Source organism: Barbus barbus, assembly GCF_936440315.1.
Source record: "Barbus barbus genome assembly, chromosome: 11".
Taxonomy (NCBI): Eukaryota; Metazoa; Chordata; class Actinopteri; order Cypriniformes; family Cyprinidae; genus Barbus; species Barbus barbus.
In genome coordinates, this window is record NC_136739.1 from 8,117,659 (window position 1) to 8,145,383 (window position 27,725).

At 39.0% G+C, this 27,725-nt stretch overlaps 1 protein-coding gene across 1 annotated transcript in view; it reads left to right on the top strand.

Annotated features, from left to right (window-relative positions):
- The window catches only part of LOC306877104 (dual 3',5'-cyclic-AMP and -GMP phosphodiesterase 11A-like), a gene marked incomplete at both ends in the record, with an annotated part of 87,338 nt that overhangs the window by 26,104 nt on the left and 33,509 nt on the right, over positions 1–27,725 (top strand). Inside the window, 6 exons of the mRNA XM_079428641.1 lie at positions 11,361–11,450; positions 13,424–13,564; positions 13,643–13,707; positions 23,303–23,435; positions 24,013–24,088; positions 25,702–25,769. Coding sequence (XP_079284767.1) covers positions 11,361–11,450; positions 13,424–13,564; positions 13,643–13,707; positions 23,303–23,435; positions 24,013–24,088; positions 25,702–25,769 — 573 coding nt within the window. The remainder of the gene's footprint in view (positions 1–11,360; positions 11,451–13,423; positions 13,565–13,642; positions 13,708–23,302; positions 23,436–24,012; positions 24,089–25,701; positions 25,770–27,725) is intronic.

Sequence of the window (27,725 nt, forward strand, 5' to 3'; positions counted from 1 at the left end):
AAGGTATTTATTTTCAAGAAAACTGGATTTACACTATATTAAAGTAAATTAGGTTAAAAATGTCAAGAGGGTTAGTAACGGTTATGTTTACGGTTAGGGGTTAGTTAGGAGAATATATTAACTAAATTTATATTCAGTTAAATTCAATTCAAATTTATTTGTATCATACATATTGTTTCAAAGAAGCTTCACAGTAAATGCATGTTTCAGTGTTGCAATCAGGAAGTGTTCTATTATTAGTTAGAGATGAGTATATAAAAATAATGTCCAGTATAAAAATAAAAATAATGGCAGTAACATACCGTTATAATGTATTAATTTAAATAAATTCTTGAAAAATAATAATACAAATACAGAACTGAATAGAAAGAACTATACAATAGTATAAACAGTAGATACAAAAAAAAACACTGTAAAACACTGCATTGCAGGAATCATACTCAATTCATAGAGAACTTTTTCCCCTTGAAGAAATAGTTTACCCCCCAAAAATGTACTCCTCCAAGATGTAGATGAGTTTGTTTTTTTTATGACAGCAGATTTTGGAGAAATGTCGCATTTCATCACTTGCTTACTAGTGGATCCTCAGTAGTGAATGGGTGCAGTCAGAATGAGTCCAAACAACGATAAAAACATCACAGTAGTCCACACCACTTCAATCCATCTTGTGAAGTGAAAAGCTACGTGTTTGTAACAAACAAGTCCATCATTAGGACTCTCAATCTTTAAAATGTTGCTTTTGGCTAAAATATGAGTTCTCTGTCCATTAGATTGCCTTCTTCAGTTTAAAGGTTGTCTCGTCTGAATCAAGAGAGAAATATGCACAGATAAAATGTTGTCTACATGTAAAAAAAAAAGAAGAAAAAAAAAGTCCAAAACACACAAATATGTTTGTGTATTTGTATTTTGGCCAGAACTATCAGTTTAAAGTTAAAATGGATTTGTTTCTTACAGACATGCAGCTTCTCACTTTACAAGACAGTAATTGATGGACTGGGGCGGTGTGGATTATTGTGATGTTTTTATCAGCTGTTTGGAATATCATTCTTATGGCATCCATTCACTGCAGAGGATCCATTGCTGAGCAACTGATGCAAAATTTATGCACTACATCATGAAGAGCTATGTAGCGGAAGTAGTGTATTTGGCACAGAAATACTCCGTTCTACATCCAAAATGTTTTCCCCCTCAATGTCCATGGGGGTTATGGCCCTGGTTTAAACAGTTTTCACCTGATGGACATTAAAATCGGTGGAAAAAATCCCACTGCCTTATAGGAATGGGCGATATGGTCTTAAAAATATATCACGATAATTTCTGGTATTTCTTGCAATAACGATATCAATGACGATAACTTAGGGAATCTTATGCATCCACGAAGAGACAAAAAAACAAAAACAAAACAATTCTGTTTTGCCCAAAAGCCTCATTCTGTGATTTGAAACCATGTCTGATTACAAAAAGTTTTAAAGGAGCACTGCGTAAGTTCTGAAACTTCTAACAGTTACTGGCACCAGTGGCCGTTAGAGGAACTGCAGGCAGTCTCTTGCTCGGTCTCGGTGCGCACTAGATAAGGCTTTTTTTTTTTTTTTGTTTAAGCTTACGAGGAGTTTCCGTGGGTGTCTGGGTTGTGCTGGAGGCTGGTCACTTTTTTCCGTCCGCAGAGTCCATTTCAAACACTACTGCTAGCGATTGCAGCTGTAGACTAGAACGCGCATGATGTCACATTTTGTGAATTTTCGCGCCAATTCGGACCCGACTCCTCCAGACACAACTGAGCCTACAGGCTGATAGAGGCAACCATGGTGGACATTCAAGGTGTCATTCTTCCTATTACAGTATGGTTGGCTCATAAATGGTCAAATGACAACTCTATCTTAAAGATGTTTTTAAGTAAAAACCTACACATAGCCCCTTTAAGTTAATTTGGAGAAAAAGCATGTCAATAAATGATATCTTTGTTGGACAACAGGTTTGTAAATAGGCTCATACACATGAAAAACAGTATCACACACATGCTACTGGACATTTATTCAAGGATCAGACCGATTTTTTGTCGCACTGTACAGCCCTGAGTCTGACCAAACCAGTTATAGACTGTAGAAGTAGCTCATCCTTTAGCAATATACTCCTCAATATAACATTGGATGTAATATACGCCTTCTGCCATGTCGCTCCGCACAGTCACACACAGAAATGTCAACAACTAGACTTTATCGTTATTATAGCAGGAAGACTAGTAGGGAGGGCTTTTTTGTGAGTAATCACTTAACAGTGCCCTAGCAACCACTCAGAAAACCCTAGCAAATGCATAGCAACACCCTGTCTACCACCACAAGCAAGTTTTGCATGGGTAAACACCAGCAGTTCAGTGAGACAGCAGTCCACACTGTTCAGTGTCGTGAGCACAGATCTGATCTCTGTTTCAAAGCTCTGCTGTGTGTTTCTGATAGCTGCAGAGTCCGGATGTGCTGTTGGGCTTCCAGACGGGCACACGACTCTCTGCTCTTTGTTGTGAAATACCACACTACTGTGAATAGTCCCATGAATTCTCAGCGGGATTAGCAGAAGGCAGCACTGAGGAATTACTGTGTATTCAATACAATATCATATTCTCTCAGACAGTGACGCAGAGCTGAGTGACGCAGATCTGACTTACAGAATGTGTGTTTCTCTCTCTCCATACAGCTGGTGTTCAGTCCCACTGCGGAATGCTTCACCGCTCTAGCATTTTTAGCAGAAATAACCCTAGAAAATGACTGTACCACTCATGCTCCATGCTATTTCAAAGAATACCATGCTGTTACCATAGTACCGCATCATAAAATGCACAGTATGATTACTGTATTCATACAGTGTGCCATGGAATTTACTCCAGAGTGCTTCAGTAAATTACCATGTTATTAACATGGTACATGTCTAAACAACACAGTATGATTTGAGTAAAAGCAGTACACTTTAGCATACTTTTAAAAAGAATACTTAATATGGACATAATACACTTTAAAAAGAATATACTTAAGTGCAAACTTAATGTAATGTTTTTAGACTTGGTACACTTAATTGTGAGTTATTTGCAATTAACGAAAATGTATTAGTGTAAAGTTATATTAAATGCATTTAGCTGAATTTTAGAATGTTTTTGTGACCCATTTACTGTAAGTAGGACTTAAGTACATCTTTATATGTAATTTCATATTTACTTTTTTTGTCTTTGAGATAGTTACTGTTGAGTGTACTGTCAGGAAATGACAGTAAACTAATATATTTGAATGTCATTTCAGTTTAAACTTTTTCATGTATTTAAATATATTTGCAATTTCACATTTGCAATGATGTTAATTTTAGTACATTTAACATATTGAGCACACAACATGTGCTTTATGTCAGAACACCAAAATGTGTATTTCTTTAATGCACGACAAAAGATTAAAGGTGGGGTATGTATTTTTTTTTTGTAATTTGTATGTAATGTATGTAAAACGTTTTTAGAAAACCGATTACCAAAACAAATTTGTAGCCAATCAGCAGTAAGGGGCGTCTACATAGCAGTCTACACACGATATAGAGGAGAGACCGTTCAGTGAACAGCCGAGCGACAGAAAGATAGAGATGGCGGATAAAAAACAAAAGAGGAAAACGTCTGCGGAATGATAAGGCAAGAAGTAGGACCCGTGTAAATATCAGATCGGTTTCCAGCGCTGGAGAGAACTCGAGATAGGCGAGTAACACCATATCTACACAGGATGTGCAGCGCCGCAACAGCTAAAGCAGGCTTGCGTTGGCCACGGGTGGCTGACTTGTGTTGGCCACGGACGGCGGCAGGCTTGTGTTGGCCACGGGTGGCTGACTTGTGTTGGCCACGGACAGCGGCAGGCTTGTGTTGGCCACAGACGGCGGCAGGCTTGTGTTGGCCACGGGTGGCTGACTTGTGTTGGCCACGGACAGCGGCAGGCTTGTGTTGGCCACGGATGACGGCGGGCTGATTCTGGCTCGAGCCCGGACAAGTCCCAGACACCGGAAGATCCCTTCTCTCCAACTTAGTCCAGTGGTGTCTGGGAGGTCCACGGGGTGATGGAAATTGGCCCCGAGTCAGAACAGATTATTGAGGGTGGCGTCATCCCACGCCGTCGCGAGCTTGCAGAACTCCCCGGCATATTCATAGAACGGGAGGTCTCGACGGGCAAGGGCGATGATTTGTGCGGCGACTTCCATAGAAGTGTCGGTGTTGGTCCGGTCTTCTGTCACAGATTGAGCCAGAGACAAACAGGTAAGTGAAACACAGGTAGGAATATTGACAGGCTTGTGGAAGCAGATTGTGATGAGCAATGGCAGGTGAGTATTAAACACTATGATCAGTTCAGTGGTTCTTAGCTGTATGCTGAAGAGTGGTTTCTTTGCAGGTTCTTAGTATTACGCTGGATAATCATTGGAGAATCGTCAGGAGATCTAGAGGTAAGTACACACAGGTAAGTTGTACAGACAGGTAAGTCCTACACACAGGTAAATCGCGCACACAGGTAAGTCGCGCGCACACACACAGGTAAGTCGCGCGCACGCACAGGTAAGTCACGCGCACGCACGCACACACGCGCGCACACGCACACGCACGCACACACACACACACACACACACACACACAGGTAAGTCGCACACATAGAGTCTGGGGACAGTACAGGGATGTGAACGGTAGACCAGACAAGGAGTGAGTGTGGAGAGTGTGCAAATATAGTGGAGCTGATGAGTGCTGACAGGTGCTGGTGATCAGTGACGAGGAGATTGTGATCAGGTGTGTGTCGTGACTGGGCTGATGAATGTGATGGATCCCTGACAGTTAACTACTAAGGAATACACTACATGATTTTTGCCCCGATTTTCCACAGATTTACAGTCTGGAAAAGTTGAAAAGCCAGTCTGCAGATTTGAGTCGACTGATTCCATAGAAAATTGATTAACTTAACTTAAAGTGACAACCATCAGTTAATATTTAAAGTCTTATGAAGTATTTGCATAGACGTTCAATGTGGAAGAGCTTAAAGAGAGCACACTGAGCTTAATTGGAGCAGCAACAATGTTTAATATATTTCATGTAATACTTATTAAAATGACAGGATTTTGTTAAATAGTCTAGGTATTAAGTTCATACATATTTTAATATGAACAACTATTACTAACAATATCTATGAAATTATACTTTTTCTTATTGCTGTCACACTGAAGCTGTGTGATTGTCATAGTAGTGCACCCTTTAAGCTCACCTTAAAATAAAATGAAATCTTTAAAAATTACAGCACTGTAAAATGACAGACCAGCAACAAACTGTCAATTTATAATATTATGGATGTAAGTACAAGCCAGTAATGAAGTAATATGTTAGCGTAGCACACAATCTTATACAGCTAGTCAGCTAACTGTGTTCTGTAGCATCTGTGCTATGTTGCCAAAAATATCTTTTGGCTCTAATGTAATTATTTCCCACATCCAAGTTCCAGGTTATAATATGCAAAAGTCTGAACATTAATCTCTTAATTTTACAATAAGTAGTGAAACTTACCCAAAATAAAGGCTTAAACATCTAAAACACACACATTTAAGGGGCTACAATTTTGACCCATACTTCAGTGTGCAATAATCTGATTGATTTGAAATTATAGGAGGTATATAGTAACAGACACATCAATTGGTTAAAACATCAAGTAGGATAATAAATATTTTTTTGTTTTTATAATCTGATCTCAAAAATGGAAGTGTGCTTAATGGGTACGCGAGCTTAATAGGTACGTTTACCCTATTCTTTAATTTTTTGTTAATCATTCAGTGCTTTTTCCGGTGTAGTTCAGCCCGCTGACCAGATTGACTGACCTTTTTAAATGCACAGCAGCAGGAGTTCATTGGTTCTGTTGTCTTTTTGAAATAATGATATGTAGGCCTGCTGGCTGTGGAGTAAAGCACATAGAGCTGATCAGAGATCTGCATGTGTGTGTTACAATGCATTTATAATGTATGTGTTTAAATCACTTTAGCTCATTTAGACTGTTCCAGTCAGTTGAAAAGTCAACATAAAACAACATTCACAGCCCATTTTACTTCCGTAATGTGATGTTTTTCCAAGTGAAGTATGAAACTCAAAGCAAGAAAGAGCAAGATGTCAAACTTGAGACACATGCTAAATTATTGCTCATAGGCAGATGTTTATTGCTAGCGAGACGGTTGTCTGTTGTGCATGTCTGTGTGTGTCTGAGATTTATGGTTCTTTGTTGAAAATAGGCCACAAGAGCCCTGAGGTGGTGACTGACTGCTCAGTATGTGCTTACCTGTAATCCTGAATCTTTATTCCTCAGCTCAGGCACAGGGCTGAGACGGGCCAAACACAGAAGTCCAGTGCTGTTTGTTAAAATCTCAGCAAACACAGGTCCCCTGTATTAATTATAGGTCCATTTTAAAAAGGTCATTTCAGGAAAACTGGATCAAAAACTCCTTCCCCAGTTCACCTAGACTGTAAAAATATTTTCATGTCACAGCCATGAACCCATTAACATACATTATATGGCCACAATTACAGTTGTGCTCATAAATTTACATGCCCATTGTAGAATATGCAAAATGTTAATAAATGAGGGATCATGAAAATTGCATGTTATTGTTTATTTAATACGGTCCTGAATAAGCTATTTCACATAACAGATGTTTATATATTCTCCACAAGACAAAATAATAACTGAATTTATAAAAATGACCCCATTCAAAAGTTTACATACCCTTGAATCTTAATAATCCGTGTTGTTTCCTGGATGATCCACAACTGTTTTTCTATATTGTGATAGTTGGTCATGAGTCCCTTGTTGGTCCTGAGCAGTTCAACTGCCTGCTGTTCTTCAGAAAAATCCTCCAGCTCCTGCACATTCTTTTCCAGTATCTTCTGCATATTTGAACCCTTTCCAACAGTGACTGTATGACTTTGAGATCCATCTTTTCACACTGAGAGCAATTGATGGACTCATACACAGCTATTACTAAAGGTGGAAAGTAAACATTTACTGATGCTCAAGAAGGCAACGCAATGCATTAAGAGCCAGAGGGTGTAAAACCCATTTTTGCCACTGAATAAAAAATAAAAAAGGTAACTGTGACTTTCTCACAATTCTGACGTTTTTCTTAGAATTGTGTGATTGTGTGAAAAAGTCAGAATTGGGAGATACATTAACTTGTGATTGCAAGAAAAAAGTCTAAACTGTGAGTTATGTCCATGCCAATAGCCTCATGGGGAGCTCCCCGACATATACTGCAGTTGCACTTCGATTCTCAACTCTAGGACCTTTCCCAATCCTGTCCTGTCTCTCTCTCCCACATCACTTCCTGTCAATACTTAACTGTACATTCAAAATAAAGGCCAAAATGCCAAAGAATAAAATGTATTAAAACAAAATTATAATAATAATTGCAAGATGTAAACTTGCAATTGCAAAGAAAGTCAAAATGGCAAGTTATCATGTCAGAATAGTGAGATATAAACTTGCAATTGTGAAAAAAAGTCAGAATTGTGAGTAATTGCAAGGTAAAAGTTAGAATTGCGAGGCAAAAAGTCAGAATTGGATTATATAAACTGGAATTTGTGAGAAAAAGTCAGAATTGTGATATAAACAATTGTGGCAAAAAAAAAGTCAGAATTGTGAGATCTAAACTCGCAATTGCAAGGAAAAAAGTCATAATTGCAAGTTTATATCTCACAATTCCTTGAAAAAAAAGACAGAATTGTGAGATGTAGCTAAACTCACAATTACTTTATCTTTTTTATTCCGTGGCGGAAATGGGCTTCCGTTCCAGTGCGCCTCAAGTTTATTTTTAACAATGTCACTCACTGATCCTATCAGCCGATCTTTGAGTTTCAGTGCTGATTGTTTTGTGATCCTGTCATAATGTAATTACGGCTTTGCAAAGAGACTGTTATTGAAGGCTTGGGTATTTAAAAACAACTTAGCCAATGATATCAAAGGTTATTAACATAAAACTCTTGAATGATCATGAGAAACTACACTTGGCGCAGAAACATAAATGGACTACAGGGAAAAATTACAGTGATAAAGAAGTTTGGGAAAAGCACCTGCTACAAAACTTTGCTTAGGAGGCCCACAACAGAATGAAGTCATCATGGAATAGTTGGGTGATAATCTGTAGAAAGCTGTTGTGTTTCCATGTGAAGGAGCTCAATTCTCTCGTTTCATTAGCTTAACGGTTTAAATGAGCAGAGAGTGTGCTGTGAGAATCTGTTGATCGCTCCCACAGGTTCAGGTCACATCCACTCTTTATTAAATGCGGTAAACGGGCTCGATGCACCAGTCTCCCTTGCAGCCCAGACTAATGGGCAGTCAGACAGAATCCAATTACTCCAGGACCCCGTTTACCTGCGCTCTCTGTGACTTGAGGACTGACAGATTCACACAGGCCTCTCTGTGGTGTCATACTGGCTTCTCCTGAGGCAGGTTTTGACGCGGTTCCTGACAGAATTTTAATATGAACCTGTTTATTCTCAACATTATGACTACACTCATTTCTCTCAAAGAGGCTCTCTGGCTCACCAAAAGAGGAATGTGAGTGTGTTTTTGTCATTCTGACAGCAGTCTGAGTGTGTGTTTGGCATTCTGGGACTGCTAGAGGAGATCTCAGACCTTTAAAACACAGCTGTGAGTGAGGAAACTTGGGAGGGCTTGGGAGAGCTGCGGACGACAGCGGGCTGGTTCTGGCTCAGGGCAGGACACTCTCCAGACACCGGAGGATGCCTTCCCTCCATCTTAGTTCTGTCGAGGGGTTGGCACTGGAGGGCACTCTGGAGGTGCAGGCACGGCATAGCACTTTCGAGGGGCTGGCAGTGGGCTTGAGTCAGCGGCGGCCGGCGGGCTTGGGTGAGCCGCGGATGGCGGTGTTGCTTTCTCCGCGGACGGCAGTGTAGAATTCCCTGCGGACTGCAGGCTTGGGAGAGCCGTGAATGGCGGCAGGCTTGCGTTGGCCACGGACGGTGGCGTTAATTTCCCCGCGGACGGCGGGCTTGTGAGAGCCCCGAACGGCAGCGTTAATTTCCCTGCGGACGGTGGGCTTGGGAGAGCCGCGGACGGCGGTGTTAATTTCCTCCCAGATGTAGGGCTTGGGAGAGACGGTGGGCTGGTTCTGGCTTGGGGCAGGACACTCTCCAGACACCGGAGGATCCCTTCCCTCCATCTTAGTCCTGTGGTGTCTGGGAGGTCCATGGGACGATGGGAATTGGCCCCGTGCCAGAATAGCGAAAGAATGGTGGTGTCCTCGAGTGCCGTCGCCGCGGCAAGCCTGCAGAACTCCCAGGAATTCTCAACTAAGGGGAGATCTCGGCAGGCAAGGGTGATGAAGCGAGCGGCGACTTCTATTGCCGTGGGAAAAAAAAAATGAGGAAAACAAAAGACTTCTCAAAAAACAGAAACCAAAAGTGGGAAAGGGTGCCGCTTACTTTTTGTTACAGTCCGCTGTTCTGTCACACTTCACGGGAAGCAAGGAAGCCAGGAACGAGGAGACGAGGAATTCACAAATGAAAGTCTTTAATAAACCAAATAGGGAACATAGAGCACATGAAGACATTCAACAGCGGACGAGAAGACAGGGAAACACAGGGCTTATAAACAGTGGGAAAGAACAGAAACTGGTGAGGAGTAATCAAACACAGCTGGAAACTAATCAGGGAAACTAAATAGGAACAGGAAGACCAAATAAGGGCATGAGAAGAAGGGAAACACAAGACACAGGAAGACAGGACTGACATCACTATTATGCAATATGACAAAAGCTTGATATATAAAATATTATACTAATAAAACATACATATGCAAACTAGATTTTATCTGAAGTTTCAATAAATTGTTCCATAAAAAAAAATTAAAAATACGCACAATTTTCGCACAATTATTTCAAATGTCAGGCTTTACAGGGATAAAAGCTTTGATTTCCGGGTGCATTATGGGAGATTGAATGTCCTCTGCTGACGTGACAATACTTATTCTCAAATAATTTAAGATGGGAATAATCCTCTTGTAGATGTGTCTTAAATGTCTAGGATGTCTGGAAAGGAGCAATTGTGTGTATGTGTGTGTGTAGGCGCTTTCGCACCACATAGTTCTTCTAGGAACTTCTAGGAGCCAGCAGGGTCATTCCTCAAGAACCAATTTCTCCCTCTGGACATTTTCTTGGTTGCATTCACATCGGCAGCAGGAACGCTGAAGCGGCCGACAGCGCCATCTTTATTCGCAGCATTTACAAACACCAATAACCAGTGAATGGAGGACGCTGTTTTTATGCTGTTTTTGTGTGTTGTGGGTTTCGTGATAATGGAGATGTTATGTAAATGCGCAATTTACGCGCTTAAAAGATCTTGCAGTTTTATCATCAAGGCTGAGAAAAGAACATAATGCTGCAGACAACGGGTAAATGCCGTTATCACTGTTTTCAATGATTGTGGAGTAAATATATTTTTACATGGCTTTTTAAAATTGCTGGGTAGCCGGTGTTTCGTATGCGTTTGGCCAGTCAGCGTACACTTACGTCACTGGTAGTTCCTATAGAACTGTTTTAGACCCTACTCTGAAGTAGGAGCTAATTTAGTTCTTCCAAATGGAGTTCCTAGAACTAAAACCATTCCTAGTTCTTGCGGTGCAAACATGACAAAAAGTAAGAACTTCTGCTAATAGTTCTAGGAGCTATGAAAAGGTTCCTCCGGTGCAAAAGCGCCTTCCTTATGTGTGGTCCTGGTAAAACCTACGTTATAGGGACATATTGTCCCCACAAAGATGGCAATATCTGAAATCCTTGTCCTTGAGGGGACATTTTTTTGGTCCCCATGAGGAAACAAGATTATAGCCTAAATCATACAGAATTAAGTTTTTTTCACACAGAGAAAAATACATTGCAGAGCAAAGAGGACACTGACAACACACCAAAAGACAAGATAGAGCAGGTTACTTCTGATATGAAAGGTCTCAGGACTCTCAGCTTTCAAATTTAGTCATTTTTAAAGAAATTAAAACGATAAACATCGTTTTGTGGCTCTTCAAATTGTCATGACAGATCACTAATGTGTAGTACAGTAGTGCATTTTTAGTCAGTTGATTTTATAATTAGATTTATTAAAATACACTAAAACTTGAGTGAAACTACCAGAATGAACTCGCATATCAATTTAAATCATTCAAAGTATGTTAATTACAAATTGACTCTTGAGGATTGACCACTGGTACAGTACTTTGCAAGGCTAAAACCACTATGTTTTTTGGATAGACTTGTTCTGATGTTTATCCAAGACTCGCCTTGACTCTACACTTCTAAACACTGTTGTGTCTGTGCAGGTGTTGCAGATGTACCTGCCCTTCTGTGGCATCGCCATCTCAAACGCCCAGCTGTTCGCTGCCTCCAGGAAAGAGTACGACAGCAGCAGGGTAAGAACACACTTACTTCAGCACTTCATTAAAACCTTATTATATCTCTGCACCCCTCCTACTGGAACAAGACTGCGCTGTGCGTGTGTGTGCACTATGAATGTCATGTGGGTGTTTATTACGCAGTACGTGTGTATTTGTCTAATGATCTTTTGCTTCCTACACACTCTGTTCCTGCATCGAGAGGTTTTGAATCAAGAAGAGATGTGTGTGTGTGGCTGGGGAAGCATAAATCTGAGTTGTGGCGTCTTTACAGCGTCATCAACAAATTTTAAATATCGATCACAGAAGAACATAATGCCAGAAAACAAGAATGAAGTAAAGAGAGAGAGAATGAAAAAGATGAAAGCAGAAAGTGAGGGACCTCAAGTGATCATTCAGTGTATGCACTGTTTGCTGGGAATGATTTTAATGATACTTGCTCTGTTATCATGGGTGAACTTGAAGAACCACGCCATTAACATAATTCATCGTAGAGGGCGTTTACTACGAAAGAATGGTGCCTGCTGATAGAGTTGGTCATTTGCACACACTTGATGTTTTAGCAGCCAGTTCACTAAAGGAATTATGCAAATCAGGCATAACAGTGCAAAGACATCCAGGAAATTAGGGCTGAATTCATATTACACAGTGGGATTCCCCATCTTGCATGGTGTTTCTAGTGTACTTCAGATTACTACAATCTGGCATATTTTGCTGAGACTTTACCACATCAGTCTTCCACTGCAAACCAGACTCCTGAATCGACTCTTCAACAGCGCACATCTGGACATACCCTTGTACACTTTAGTATACTTTCAAAAAGAGCATTTATTCTGGAAATAATATATTTATTATATAATATATAAATAATATATTTAAAATGATATACTTAGGTGTTTACTGAATGTAATGTTTTCAGATAATTGCAGTTTAATTCCAATTTAATTAAAAGGTAACACTTTACAATAAGGTTCTAGTTGTTAACTATATTTAATGCATTAACTAACATTAACAGTATTTATTAATCTTTCAATTAATAAATGTATTAATGAAATGCCTCCAACATACTTTGGTAAAAATTCCTCAATGGTAGTGTAAAACAACAAGCCTTTTACCTTGTCAAAAACAGCTCTGTTCACAGCTCTGTTATATATATTTGGTAGATTTAAAACAGAATACACCATAATACGCTAATACAATTTTAACATTGAAATGTGATATCAAGACACTACAGTTAAAATAATAATGAAGTACTTTACATGTGCTTTAGTATGTTAGTCAACACATCCAAATAAGTACTTCAAAGCATGATAAAAAATTATTAAAAGATAATGATTAAAAAAATAAATAAAACTTTTGACATAACTAAATTTTTGACATTAAAAACTTTTTATTGAATTAATATTGTACTATCTTTAAGTTTATTTTTTAATGTACTTTAAGATTTTAAGTACACTAAATGTGCACATTGAGTACAATTAAGCACTCTGCATTTTTAAGGGTTTGCCTATTTATATTGCTCTTTTCCATAATTTGCTCATCATTTAATTAATTACTACTGCCACAATCAATAGAAAAATATCCCCAAATACCTTTTAAACTAAATTTTGCTGCAAGCCTTTAAGTGCTTTTAAGTCCTTTATGAAGTTTGAAGTATGAAAGCTTCTATCTCCATTAATTACAACCTCATGGGGGAAAAACATTACGTTTAAGAAAGAAAATAAAATGGGTTTGAAATGAAATTAGGGTGAGTACATGATGACAGATTTGATGAATTGTCTCTTTGAACATGCAGTTGACCCGACACTGGCCATAGAAAAAGAAACTTTAATTCCTGCTTGAGGACCCTTGCAGAAACACTCTGAATGCCATGCGTATTTGTGAATGCAACACATGAATGCATTGATGCATTAATTGTACTTGTATTTGCATTGCATATACTTTTGTAAAATGTGTTTCGGGCTTTTCTCTGTTTGTGTCCATGTGTGTAGGCTCTTCTGGAGGTTGTGAATGATTTGTTCGAGGAGCAGACCGATTTGGAGAAGATCGTGAGGAAAATCATGCATCGAGCTCAGACCCTGCTGAAGTGTGAACGCTGTTCCGTCCAGCTGCTGGAGGACATTGAATCTCCGGTGCGCTCTGATCCTCTTCCTGCCCATCCCCTGCCTGCTGCATCCCTCTAATCTTGCTCCCTTTAATGTCTCCTGCAGGTGGTGAAGTTCACCAAGTCCTTTGAGCTTCTGTCACCCAAGTGCAGCGCTGACATGGAGAACAGGTGCGACTAACGGCAGGTTAAACACTCACACAGACACACACAAACACACACTTGTGAAAAAAGTCTACGCATTAACACACTCTTTCACACAATCATACCTCTACTTTATATAACTTCAGAGAGGAGTTGAGACCCGGCAGCGCTGCTGTAGCGCTAATGAGGCCATTTCAGAGTAGCGGTGTTTGTTTGCTGTTAACTGCAGCAGGCGGCATGTGCTGATGTGTTGCCCCCACAGTGACAACTGTTTCTCTGCTACGACCTCTAATAAACACACACACACACACACACAGCTTGAGAGAGATATGTCAGTCTCAGTGTCAGCAGGAGTGTTTGCTTGTGGCTTGTGTGTGTGTGATTCTTTGTGTTGAGCGTTTTTAAAGGTGGCACACCCACAGCACTAAGTGCATCTCCATATTTTGCAACCTAAAGATATTTATGAAGCAGTAATTAGCTCATTAGAGGTTGTAGTGTGTTTTAATGTTCAGTGTAAGATTTGAATACCACTTTTTGGATTTTGTGAACTACTGTGTGTTGAATTTTATAGTAGTGTTGTAGTAGGCAACTTGTGTATTAGTTAGTTGTAGTAGACTACTTATGTATAGTACGTTTATGTTGCAATCACAGTGTATTTCCAGTGTAGGTTGAAAGCCACCCTTGTGAAAAAGAAGTGCACTTATAAATAGCATTGAATGTGCATTTGTAGTCTACTTCAAATCTTAAAAGTATAATGTAATTTTAATAAATTAAAATGCCACTTAGTGTAAGTGTACTTAACGTTAGTACACTTTAATGACATCATTTCGTGTTTTTAACACTTACACCGTGTCTACACCGGACGCGACAGCTAAAGTCACACGACAAAGCGACCGCTGAAAATCATTTGAAATTTGTGTCAGCATGTCATAAATAGAACGCCGCATCCAGTGTAGACAGCGGACTGTCTACACTGTCATATTACTGACCTTCAAGTTGTTCCAACCCTGTATGAGTTTCTTTCTTCTATTGAACATAAAAGATTTTGAATAATGTGGGTAACCACACTGTTGCTGGTAGCCATTTCTATAGTATGAGAAATAATAGTATGGAAATCAATGGCTATTGGCTACCACCAGCAAATGTTTGGTCACCAATATTCCCTTAAAATATCTTCTTTTGTGTTCAGAAGAATGTTTAAACAATATGGTTTCATACAGCATGAGGGTGAGTAGTGAGGGTGTTTCAGAAAAAAATCAGGAATGTGGTTGGCAGCCACTGGTCTAAAGTTTGCTTTTCAACAAGGGGTGTATCTGTGATGTTTGTGCTTGTGGTGCATTTATGTGTTAGTTTGTGTACAGTGTCTGTCGGTCCATACAGTATAAGCTGCAAATCCTCTGCATAACCATGCCATTTGAGAGAATGAGTTTAGGCTAATGACTAATTAATGTTAACTTTACTATATATTCCCTTTTAATTTCAGGTGTAGCATAAAGCTTACATGATAAAATGTTGGGAATAAGTATGTAAAATTATTTATTTGCCAAGCAACGGTAATTTCTGTAAATTTGTGCCAGTTAAACCGGGATTCAGTTGAGCAGATTCACAGCAGGTTTGGTGCCTCTGCTCTATTGCTATTAATCTTCATGACTGTTGTGCATTCTCATTGGTGTGTTGGCATGTTTGGGATTTCATACAGTCCACGAATCAGAAAAGTGTGCTTTTGCTGCCAGATCCCGATTACCAAAATCACTTTGTATTTAATGCAAAACTTGAGTAAATCAAATGAAACAAAAATTGTAATTGTATATATATATATATTTATTTATTTTTTTTAAGCCAACAATTTTTTTTAAAGACCACTGAAACATATATACAGCACTGTTTTGGCATAGACAAAGTATGTTGAAGGTACATATTATTTGGCAACATGCTTGAGGAAACCAAAGTCAAAGTTTCTGGGAGTTTTTAATGTTTCGTTTGTTTTCCTCATGCTTGACAAATCTTGCGTGTGACGTATATTTGCATGTAAGTCAGGTCGGCCGGGATGACGATGGCAACGAACACGCTGTAAAATTTCAGTAGTGACAACTGTATTTAAATACAGTAGTGAGTCCCCTAAATTACAGTTTTATGTGTGTATGGAGCAGTACTCACTCTATAAACTGTGATGATTGACGCCATTGTAACCATAGCAAAGCTTTGCAATTTTAACTATATCACAGTCGACAGTGTTTTGTTTTTGTTTGGAAGGTTGCTTTGCAGAGCGTGCTCTTGAAGTGTAGCCATGTCCTCTTTTATTAAACATCTTTGGGCTTGTTGTTTGGGCTCGGCTTATAAAGCAATCCCGTTTATGGAGTTATTAAAGTTGGCAGGTGCAGGTTGCGATATTTTGGTAAGTGTCTTATTTCCAAGATAACAAGTTTGTATTTAGTATATAATGGGCTTGTTCTTATTTGCCGTTTTTTATAGCAAGATCTGGCAACACTAATTGAGTCAAACTGTACCTGGTTCATTGTTATTTCTTGCACCGTGCATACAGAAGAGAGACACAATGCTAATATGTGTTTAAATATTATTATTGAAAATAAATGTTATTAACAACTAGTTGTTCAGTTCGGTTCAGTACATGCTTTGTAGCATTTCTAAAAATGCTAATACACTCATGTGTACAATATATTAGTGTTGTAGTTTATGCATACAGTGTTTTGAGGGGTTGTGATTAAAGATCAGTGCTGTAGGGTGTGCAGTAGCTCAGGGTTACGATGTTGTAGTTTGTGTGTGTGGTGTATATAGCGGCAGTGCTGTAGGGTGTGCAGTAGGTCAGGGTTATTGTGATATCTGTTATCTGCAGCCCACACTCAGCGCTCCAGTATGTCCAGTACTCAGAACTAGTGGAGTCTCAAAACCCTGAGCTCAGCTCTTACAACAACACACACCACAACAGTACATTACTGCAGACACACACACACACAGCTGCAGATCTGCAAGCACACAGCCATTGAGGAGCCCAGGAATAAGAGCAAACATGTTCCTTTGTGCGAGTGTATTGTGTAGCCAATGACGACAAAGCACACAGGTTTGGAGATCTCAGTTGCCATATGGGAGCTTTCACACTACAATGTGTGTTCAGTCACACATATCATCTCATTCTCTGCACCTGTCTAATGTTCCAGCAGAGCTCTGTCTGGGGAGATCACACACCATCACCATCTGAACTCATGCATCGCTCAGCCCACCCTCACCATCTGAGCAACAAAACATCACATGCAGTCACTTTACAACTGGCTAAAGTGCTCTGAGATATTAAAACCACAAATTATTTTCAAAATCAACTATTTACTGTGAGTAAATCACATGCATATGCCAATACATTTTGCGCTAGGTGACATAATATTGTCTGTTGTTAGCCAATGGCTGAGGAATTGTTGCAAGTGTGCTTTTTTCATGCCAAAATAACTGGATTCATTTGGAATTATTCAGCTTGGAAGAACATTTTATATAGAACTATGGAATTATGTACAGATATGATATTTAAAGATTTTTATCTACAGGGTCAGATGTTGAGGTTATAAGCTTGTTTATCTGTGTTGCATAACCTGCTTTCTGGAACACATCCTTGGTGTTGCATGATGGCTCAGTGTTGTCTTCTCTTTTCTTCGTTAGTGCTGTTTAAAATGCCAGGGCTGTCTAACCATTTGAGATAGTTGACCTCCTTCATAGCTCTATAAAGTAGACTATTCTGCGTAGTATTCATATGGGTCAGATATGATTTGTGGTCTGCGCCAACATGCATATATGGTTTGCTCTGCGCTGCGGTGCTTCACCTGACCCAAAACCAGCTTTCACAGGCAAGCATTCACACCCTTGTGTAAAAGAAGTGCACTTAATTGTATTGAACATGCACTTGTAGTGAATTTCAAATCTCAGAAGTATTTACAAAAAACTTTACTTGCTGATGATAATATAATATTAATGAACTTTAAAATGCCACTTATGTGTGCTTAAAGAGAATGCACTTTCATGAATGTTTAACACACTTTAAAAAAGTCCACTTTGTAACAACGTCAAATCATTTACAAATTACTTTAAGTACATTTTAAGTGATTTTTAAAAAATTATCTTTTATCATGCTTTAAAGGGAAAGTTCACACAAAAAATTCTGTCATTAATTTGTTTATCTTCTGAACACAAATAACGATATCTTTGAAATCTGACAGCTTTCTGACCCTCCACAGATAGCAACAATAAAATAGTTGTGGTACTCTCATGAATGGCGGCAGATGGTGACACAGTAGAGAAGAGTTGTTGAATATTTTTGATATTTAGTTTTCTTTGTGCACAAAATGTATTCTTGTAGCTTCATAAAATTACGGTTGAACCACTGATGTCACATGGACTATTTTAATGAAGTCCTTACTACATTTCTGGGCCTTGAACATGGTAGTTTCCTTGCTGTCTATGTGTCACGGTACACACAGCGAGGATGAACGAGGAACACGAGACGAGGATAAACTCAAAATAACAGTCTTTAATTCAAATAAGGCAGGGCAAGAGAAGGCACGGCAGACACACAGGAACACCGGGAGTTACGAGTAGACCAGACGAAAAATAATTGAACAGACAGGACTTAAATACATGGAATAATAACAAACATAATCAAACACAGCTGGGACATAATCAGGGCTCTAGACAGGGCTCAAAATTGTAAATTTTTTTGAGAATGTGCAAATAAAAATTTGACGTTGTCACATTTGTGCGAGTGCATGGTCTGCACTGCTCCAAAGCGTCTGCTTCATACAGCGTGCGCTGCAGAGCCGTGGCACATTGTAGCAGGAGTCAGATTTCACTGATCGCGTGAAGAGTGGGGCTTTCAGTGCGAGCCGCATCAGCAATGGAGGATTTGGTTTGGTTAAAGTAAAAGACCGCTTCTTAAACCAGAGAAGGTGAACGTTGGTATTCTTGTGGAAAAAAACATGCAAGTCCTGTCAGCTACAGCCAGTTTAGTTTTACTTTTCATTTTGTTTTCGTTTTGAAAAGCTTGTTATCTTTGCTGTTTACCTCACGTTACGCTATGGAGGCTTTCCTTCATTTTTTTAAAATGATTTATTTGATTCCTCAGTGTTTGCTAAACATTCTGTAATTTATTAGTCGGTATATAATACAGCATGTGATGTGTCCTATGCCATGCCTAGTAAAGGTTATGTAAGCTAGTTTGTCATTGTAGCCTACTGTTTTATTGTTGTTGTGCTTTTTAATTAAGAATAACAATGAATCCATCTTTTGTTTTAGTCTCAAAAAGTGAAAGGTGTATTCACCTTATTTTGCAACGCGGAAGTAAATACGATGACGTACTTCCTTATAATGTGTTAGACTTCCGTTTCGCTACCTTGTAAGTAAGGAGCGATGTGGGGAGAACACACAGAGAACGCTGTTAAACGCCGTGATGGTAAATATTTACCACATCCGCGGTGTATAACACAGTGGGAGGATGAAATGAAAAAGTGGCCTGCCATAACTTATGAGGACATTTTCAATTATTTTGTGTTGTCGCTCGGAGTAGACGGGTCTTCGATGCGGAATTATAAAAGCACAGAGGCATATCAGTACCTGCACAGCGGAAAAGTCGGTCGAGTGCTGGTACATGAAATAGACAGCGATTTTGTGTTTTTAAAAGCAGACGTGAATGCAAGTCAAAGTGCGCAAATGTGCATTCAGCTTGCAAATGATGCCATGTTTTATCTCTTTCATCTGTGAACGCACTTGTTGATAGTTTTAAATTAGTAATGAAATTTTTTGGTCCTTATCCGTAAACTGATTACTGTACTGTGCAGCATTAGGTCTGATTAATAGCATCCAAAATAAGTTATAAAATAACTTAAATATGTGTTTCCTTTTGTTCCATGAGTTTTGAAAAAGTGACGAATTGGTGTTTATTTACCTAGCACTGCTAAACTGTATCATTTTCAGTGTGTGTGTGGGGGGGGAATCAAAATAAATTGCATCTTGACATTATGATTTGTGTTTGTGCATATACAGGGAGAAAAAAGTAATATACGATCTTGAAAATATTTGTGTACAAATAGTATATTTAATTGTCTGTGCATTGAGGAAACCACACTGAATAATTCAAAACAACTACACAATGTATCAAATTAAATTAGTAGTGATTAAATTATTAAATTAGTAGCAGTGAAACTGATTATTTCTAGAACCACTGTCAAATCAGGGGAGTTCAACAACTAATAGTGTAAACACACACATCCACATTCAGCTCTTGTGCGTGGATTATGATCAAAACAAATGTCTTGCAGGTATTTTTTACGTTTGAACCAGCTATTATGACACCCCCTAACTGCGCAAAGTACGCCAGTCTTTCTGTAGTCCATATTAAAAGTTAACTAGCCTGTAAAATCTACACAGTCGACGCAAAACTACGTAATCACAATACAACTAATATTAGCGGAAGTGCTTTACCGGAAATCTGACACATTATAGTTCGAAAATGGCGGCGTCCGCGTTTACATGAAAAATAAGGTGAATAGATATAAGCAAAACAGACAAATATCTTTTTTTGTAAAACGTGACACCAAGATCACGAATTTGAAAGTGCAAGCACACGAAAAAAGGAATTCATGTTCACAAAATTTAAATCACAAATAATACTGATGAAAAAGGGTTGAAGGTTGGACACTTTCATTACCATCTAACTATAAACTATGATAAAAGTTCATCAGCATGCATTGATTAATCAAATGTTGTAGCAAAAAAATAAATAAATAAAAGAATTGTGACCAAATTATGCACTCGTGCGACCAACTGAGAAAGTTAGTCGCAAAAGTGCGACCAGTGGGAAGAATGAGTCTAGAGCCATGATAATTAACTGATATTCACACTAAACAAGGACAGGAAACAAATCAAATAAGGGTATACAAGAGGGAAACACATGACACACACGACACAGGACTGACATAACTCCCTCCTCCCGGAAGGCGCGACCTGTGTCTTAACAGTACCACCGGGGAGGAGGGGTGGGCGCTCTGGGCCTCCAGAGCTGAACAGACAGATCGGAGGCCATGGTGGAGCTGGGAACTCTGGAGGCCATTGTGGAGCAAGGAGCTTAGGAGGCCATGGCGGTGCAGGGAGCTCAGGAGACCATGGCGGTGCAGGGAGCTCAGGAGACCATGGCGGTGCAGGGAGCTCAGGAGGCGATAGCAGGTGGTCCTTGTGGCCGTGGCCTAGGTCCACTACAGCTCTACTACCCCCCCCAAAAAAATCCATAGGGCAGCTTACGGGGTAGCAGGAGCCCTCCTGGGCTATCCTCAGGAACAGGAGCCCATTCTGCGCTAGGCTTGGAAGCTGAGGCCTTTACTGGGCATGACGAGGAGTCAGGGTCCCTCAGCAACCGCGGTCACATTCTTGTTTCATTTCATTACAATTAAAATACAGTTGACTGTCCGAAAACTTTACATTCAGTTCACACTTAAGTATTTTCTTTTATAGTATTTTTTTCTTAATAATTACTCTTTTTTTAAACGTATACTGTAAAGTTTTCTTTTCACAGGTGTATTTACTTCAAAAACATCTAGTTTTCTAGTACACATCACTCATTTATCTCTAAAGGATTATACAAGCACATAAACGTGCAAAATGTTGTTTCGAAACGCAAGATGATCGAATATAGACTGAAAAAATGCAAAAATATGTCACACCGCTTCAAAGCTTTGACATTATACAGCTTCAGTAATATATTACTGTCATACACAGGGGATTTTCTCAGTTATGTGTGTTATTTAGTGATTTCATCCTCTGTGTTGGCTTCTCTAAAGGTACAGCCGGAGCCATTATGTAAGGATGATTTGTCCTGTGCTGCGATCTGAAACAGCTCGGGGCCAAATGGGAGAGAAACGCGTCTCTGCTGCTCACCCAGACGCACACGAACACAACTCACAACAACACACATCTCACGTGCTCAGTTGCACCCCACACAACACATTCACACGCTCCCATTCATCCCTCTGATTCTGACATTTCCTCCGACAGCAGCTCGCAGCACCGTTAATCATGTGTGATCTTTGGGGTGTGCTCGAGAGTATGAGAGAAGATGTTTGATCAGACTCTCTCAGCCCAGAGCACAAGAGCCTGAAATGTACCACGTGAGAAAGATTAAAAGAGAGAGAGGCTACATCAGGACTGTCTCTCCGGCTGCACGTGGGCGTTTATGAGAGCCGGAGCGTTAACTTCTCATTGCTTTTGCAGGCTCCATAGAGCCTTATTAAAATGCAGAGGAAAGTTCATTAGCTGTAAATTACTGGAGAGGGAATGACAGAGTGAGCAGCAGCCGCTCCGCTCAGCATGTGGACCTCAGCATCCGTCAGCTCGGGCTAAAGCGTCTGAGACTCTTTTCACTTTGTTCGATCGCTTGGTCCAAACTTGCATTTAATTCCACCTACTTGTCCCCGCAGGTCTCTTTATACAGTACATTGTAATTTTGGGTCTGAAGTATCGCGTAATTGAAGAGAACACTTACTTGAGTACTAGCAGCAGGTGTTTACATGATAACATTAAATGAAATCTGCAGACTTTTTCTCTGATTTTGAGGAGAAATCTGGTTGATTGAATAAATATAAAGCATGGCAAAATGTGTTAAATTGACCTGAACCCCTTGTGGAAAAGTGCATTTATTTGTATTAAATGTGCACTTGTAGTGTACTTTAAATCTTAAAAGTGTTTTTTAAAAATTGTACTTGCAGATAAAAAAAATATTAATGAAATAAAATGAGAGTATTAATGTATGAAAATGAATGAAAACTTATAGAGGGACACTTACATGACTATATTTCTTTAGAGGGTTCACTTTGTAATTTTTGCCATAATTAAGTTTTAAGTTTTCAAAGTTCTAAATTATGTTTAAATCACCTTTTGTCATTCTTTAAGTACACTTGATTTGATGTGTTGACTAACATACTAAAGCACATGTAAAGTATTGTTGCCTTTAATGTGTTATTCTGTATTACATTTTAAGTTAATATATTTTACTAAATTGAAACTTCATCATTACAAATGTGTAATTACACATATATTTAAATAGAAGTTACAATAGAAATGACAATAAAACGATAAATGCCTGTCAGTAAATTTGGCTGTACAATGTAACCATATTTCAAATACAATAGAAGTAATTATGAAATTACATATAAAGATGTATGTAATTCCTACATGAGTCCTAAGAAAAAATAAATGCATAAATAAATGCATTTAATATAAACTATTAAACACTTTCATTTAATTAATATGCAGTTAAGTGTCCAAAGCCATTACATTCAGTTCACAAAGTACATTTTTGTAAAGTATATTTAGTACATACTCTTTTTAAAAGTATGCTGAAGTGTACTTATTTTCACAGGGGAGCACTATGCTTTCTCAATAAATCACGCAGTTAGAGATATCGTTCCATGTCCAAAGCACAAACGGTGCAGGATGAGTTGCACAGAATTTTAATAATGTGGGTGTAGAGTATAGATGTCATCTCTAAGCCAAAGTATGAGCAATAGTAATAGTAATGGTTGTCTTGGGTTTGTACATAGCAGCACATGTCACTTCCACTTTGTCTTATTCACAGTTTCAAGGACAGCATGGAAAAATCATCCTATTCTGACTGGCTGATTAATAACAGCATTGCAGAGCTGGTCGCCTCCACTGGGCTTCCCGTGAATATCAGCGATGCCTACCAAGACCCACGCTTCGACGCTGAAGTAAGATCCCTAAACAGCAATAAATAAATGAATACAATTGGAATAGATAGATTAGTTCAGCACATATATAGGCAAACATTTTTATAAGTTCATGCATGTGAGTTTTGTTGGTAATCAAACCTAATGATCTTGCTAACGCCATGAACTGCAGGAAAGAGCACAAAATAAATAAATACAACCAGACAGCTAGCAAATATTAATAACATTGATTGGGTTTTATTGTCTCAGTTTCACACTATATATTGTTGCAGTAATATACATTTTAACTTTATAACTGAGGGACTAGTCGAAATTGAATTCTGTGGTAATGGACTGCATATTACAGATGCTACAGAAAGAGTTGTATTTAACCCAGAATCTTCCTTTAAAGAGCATGATTAAAGATGAGAGAGACTTCTGCTCTGCTTAAAACCTTGGACCTCTGTCGGCTCTTGTGCATCTTCAAAATGCCAGCAGCACAAGATTAAATAACACTGTGTCTTCAGATGATCTCATATTTTTGCTCACTTCTCCTCACATACTTATAGTCAGATCAGTTTTTGATATGGTGACAAGTGTTTGTTTGTAATGTCTTCAGGCAGATCAGTTCTCTGGCTTCCATATTAGATCTGTCCTATGTGTCCCTATCTGGAACAGTAACCACCAAATCATAGGTAAGTTATCCAGTTAAGCGCTGTTGTTTCACTACATATAGTATGTACTGATGTTCCCTGCTCTGTTGTGTTGTATTATGTTGTGTGCTAGAGTTCAGTGATGTGTGTGAGAGAATGGAAGACAAACATGTTTATATAGGATAATGTCTGTTTAAATGTATATCTGTGTGTCATATCAGCATGTGTGTGTGTGTGTGCTGCTGCACAAGTGCACTGTGTGTGGGTGGATGTGTGTGTGTGTGTGTGTGTGGGAGGTCTCTGTCAGGGACCGAAAGTCGTTATGAGCACAAACAGCCAGTAGAAGCAGAAGTCAAGGATGTCTTCATTCAAAAGATTTCTCTCTCCCCTTCTCGCTCTCTTTCTTCATCACTGCCATAGTTTCAGAACCAGTTTTTCTTTACTTTCAAATCATGTAAGCCAGTGTGGAAACATTTCAGCACTATGAGAGAAAAGATTTAATGCAGAAACCTGACATTTAGTGCAGAAACCTCCCAGTCCATAAATGAAAGATTTTATATTCATATGATACTGTAGCTTTTTTAAGTCCTTGGTATGGTGGCTGAGAGAGCTCACCGCGCTGCAAATAGATAAAACACCAGCAAATAAAGAAAACAACTTCCTCAATTTTACAACGCACACGCTGCAAATACTCACAACACAACCAAACAAAGAAGCGCATTGCAAATAGAAAAAACGCCTGCAAATGAAGAAAACAACTTTCATCAATTTGACAACACACGCGCTGCAGATACTCACAACACAACCAAACAAAGAAACGTACTGCAAATAAAATGTATTTGGTTGTGTTGTGAGCATTTGCACCAACTGCTGTCAAACTGATGATGTTTTCTTGATTTGCTGGTGCTTTTTCTATTTGCATGTGTTTTCTGAAGTTGCAGCGCATTGAGCTCTCTCGGCCACCGTACCTTGGGTATGTTTGGAATTGTATTCAGCATACTACTATTTTTGTAGTATGCAGTATATACTACAAATGTTTTGTATGGATGAGATGCCCAGATGCCAACTATAAACGTGCACTACACAACCAAAGTGTACATGAAATAATGCATAATAAACTAATAAACGAAAATGAGAAGCGATATCAACCTGCTGCTTTGTAACATTTTATCCTTTACATTATATAAAACATTAGAAACAGTATATAAAATGATTAAAGTATTTTTTCTTAATTGCTTTACATATCAGTGGGCTTTCAGGCGATCAGGCTTCTTCAAGTGATAAAACAGTTGTAATTATAAGCAGCGTTATGGTGGAGCCGTATATATGCATGTACAAGATGTCCAAAGCAAGCACCACGTTTCTGATTGACTGTAATGAGATGGTGAGGATGGAGGGAGGTGTTAGGTGTGTGAACGGGGGGAGGGTTTGCACTTAAAGGAACAATCATTTTAATTACATACTAAAACACAGCACACTGTTTAATTAGCCATGTAGAAAGAGAGAGAGAGATTGGGAGTGGGGAGAGGGAGAGATTCTTGACTCCTGAATTCTTCATTAATGGCTGTAGTGCATTGCTGTGCTTTAAAGGACCTGATATGGGTCATGAAACACAACATGCAATCTCACTGTCTTCATGTGTGTGTGTGTTGCAGGTGTGGCTCAGGTCTTGAACAGATTAGATGGAAAACCATTCGATGATGCAGATCAGAGGCTGTTTGAGGTATGAGATCTGTGAGATCTCTTTATGAGTGCTTTGCTATCAAACATGATTTAAGGTAACTGTATTGCAGACCAAACGATTCACTTTAAAGGGGTCCATATAGGGCTGTGACGGTATGGGATTTTTTCTTACCTCGGTGAAGAAGCAACAAATATTGCGGTTTGGCGGTTAATCGCACAACCACGGAAATCTCTAATGACTTTTGATCAAGAAAACATGCAGCTTGTAAATGAACATGGCAATTAATAATAATAAAGTACTCTTCTTTATTATTAAAACAGCAAATTATATTAACACTAATAACAAAATAATATGTATTTCTGTAACTTTGTTTTTTTCGATATTTTTTGAGTTTAATAGGAATTATGGAACAGTCTCGTTTGTAACCCATTCTTTGTACAATAAATTATTAAAAGAATAACAACCCGAGCAAGCTGCAGAAACAACAAGCCGAGCTCAACATGCCCCATTGCTTAGTTCTGGTGAGTTGTGCTAAACTTCGATTCCTATTTCTTTAGACATTGTTTTTCAATAAACACACTCATCCAAACGAAACTTCTTGAAAATTTTGTTTGTTGAAACGCATCGTTTGTAACAGCAAATTAGGATTTCATTAATATTATTTAACTATTATTTAGGCTACATTTATAATAACAACTTTTTAAAAGTGCAACATAAAAGAGGCTTTTTTTTTCTAATTTGGGTTTTTCAAATTGCAACATTAAAAGGGAACATCAGGCTAGCCTGTCTATACAAGTGTTCTGCTGTTGTACAACTACTGGGCCGCTTAAGTGAAACTGATTTTGTCCCGCTCCCACAAAGTTATATCCGCATCCGCACCTACCCGCTCCTGTTATAAATTCACTCTTTGTTCACCCGCTGTCCGCTTAGAATAATTTTCTTCCTGATCCGACCATTCCCGCTAAATATATATCTCATTTCCAGAATCTCACATTTAAATTTTCACTACTGAAAGAGAGAGAGATGACAAATAAAAATGTAGTCTGCACAAAATGTATTTTATTGTAGGCTATTTATTTTATTCGTCTTATTCGAATCAAATTAGTTTTACATTTTGCTGTCAATACAATAGGAAAAGTGTCGCAGAGAAAAAAAAAACGACATCTGTCATTTAAATTTATAAGAAAAATATGAACAAACCGTTGGCTTGTAGACATTGCGAAATGAAATCACTTTTTAACCGAACAATTTAACATCCCTGAGAAGAATGTCCCGAGTCAGACTTGCCTGACGTGGGTTTCTTAGCAGTAAACTGATCATTTACCAGTCCAAGTTGAACGTCCTTCAAGGACAGTGCATCCACACTTTGCTTTGCCATCCTTATTCTGCTCTGTCACTCATCGACAACCCGCCTGTTCTGTCTGAGGGCCGTTATGCACATGCTGACCCCGCAATAAAATACATGACACAGAAAGCACTGGTCCATGCGTGCAGCGCGTGAGTGATAAGAGTGAGTAAAGCACAGATGTGCTGTTCTGAAAGGACGTCGGGAATGGGGTTAGACCACCCACTCCTGTTCAAATTACACCAGAGTTACGACCGCTAACGCGTTTTATTAATTTACTCCCGCGTCGTAAGAAATCTGGTTGGGTCCCGCGGAATGCAGACCTCCAGCTTCCTCCTGCAAATACCTTGCAAAAAAAAGTGCGTTGATGATCTCAACACCGCGGTCGGCATCTCATTACCGCGGTGATGCGGTAATGCGGTTATCGTCACAGCCCTAGTCCATACATATGCGCGCGCACACACACACACGGTACCTTCACAATTAGTTCATTGCAAGGGTCTCAGAGTGATTTGAGAGAATTATGGCCTACTGTATTCTCCAAATGAACTTAGAAGTGGAACCTTGAAGCTTGGGCTTGAAAGTGAGCTCAGATATTTGTGTGTGTGGAACCCATTTTACTTAATATTATCTTATATAGAATAATATTG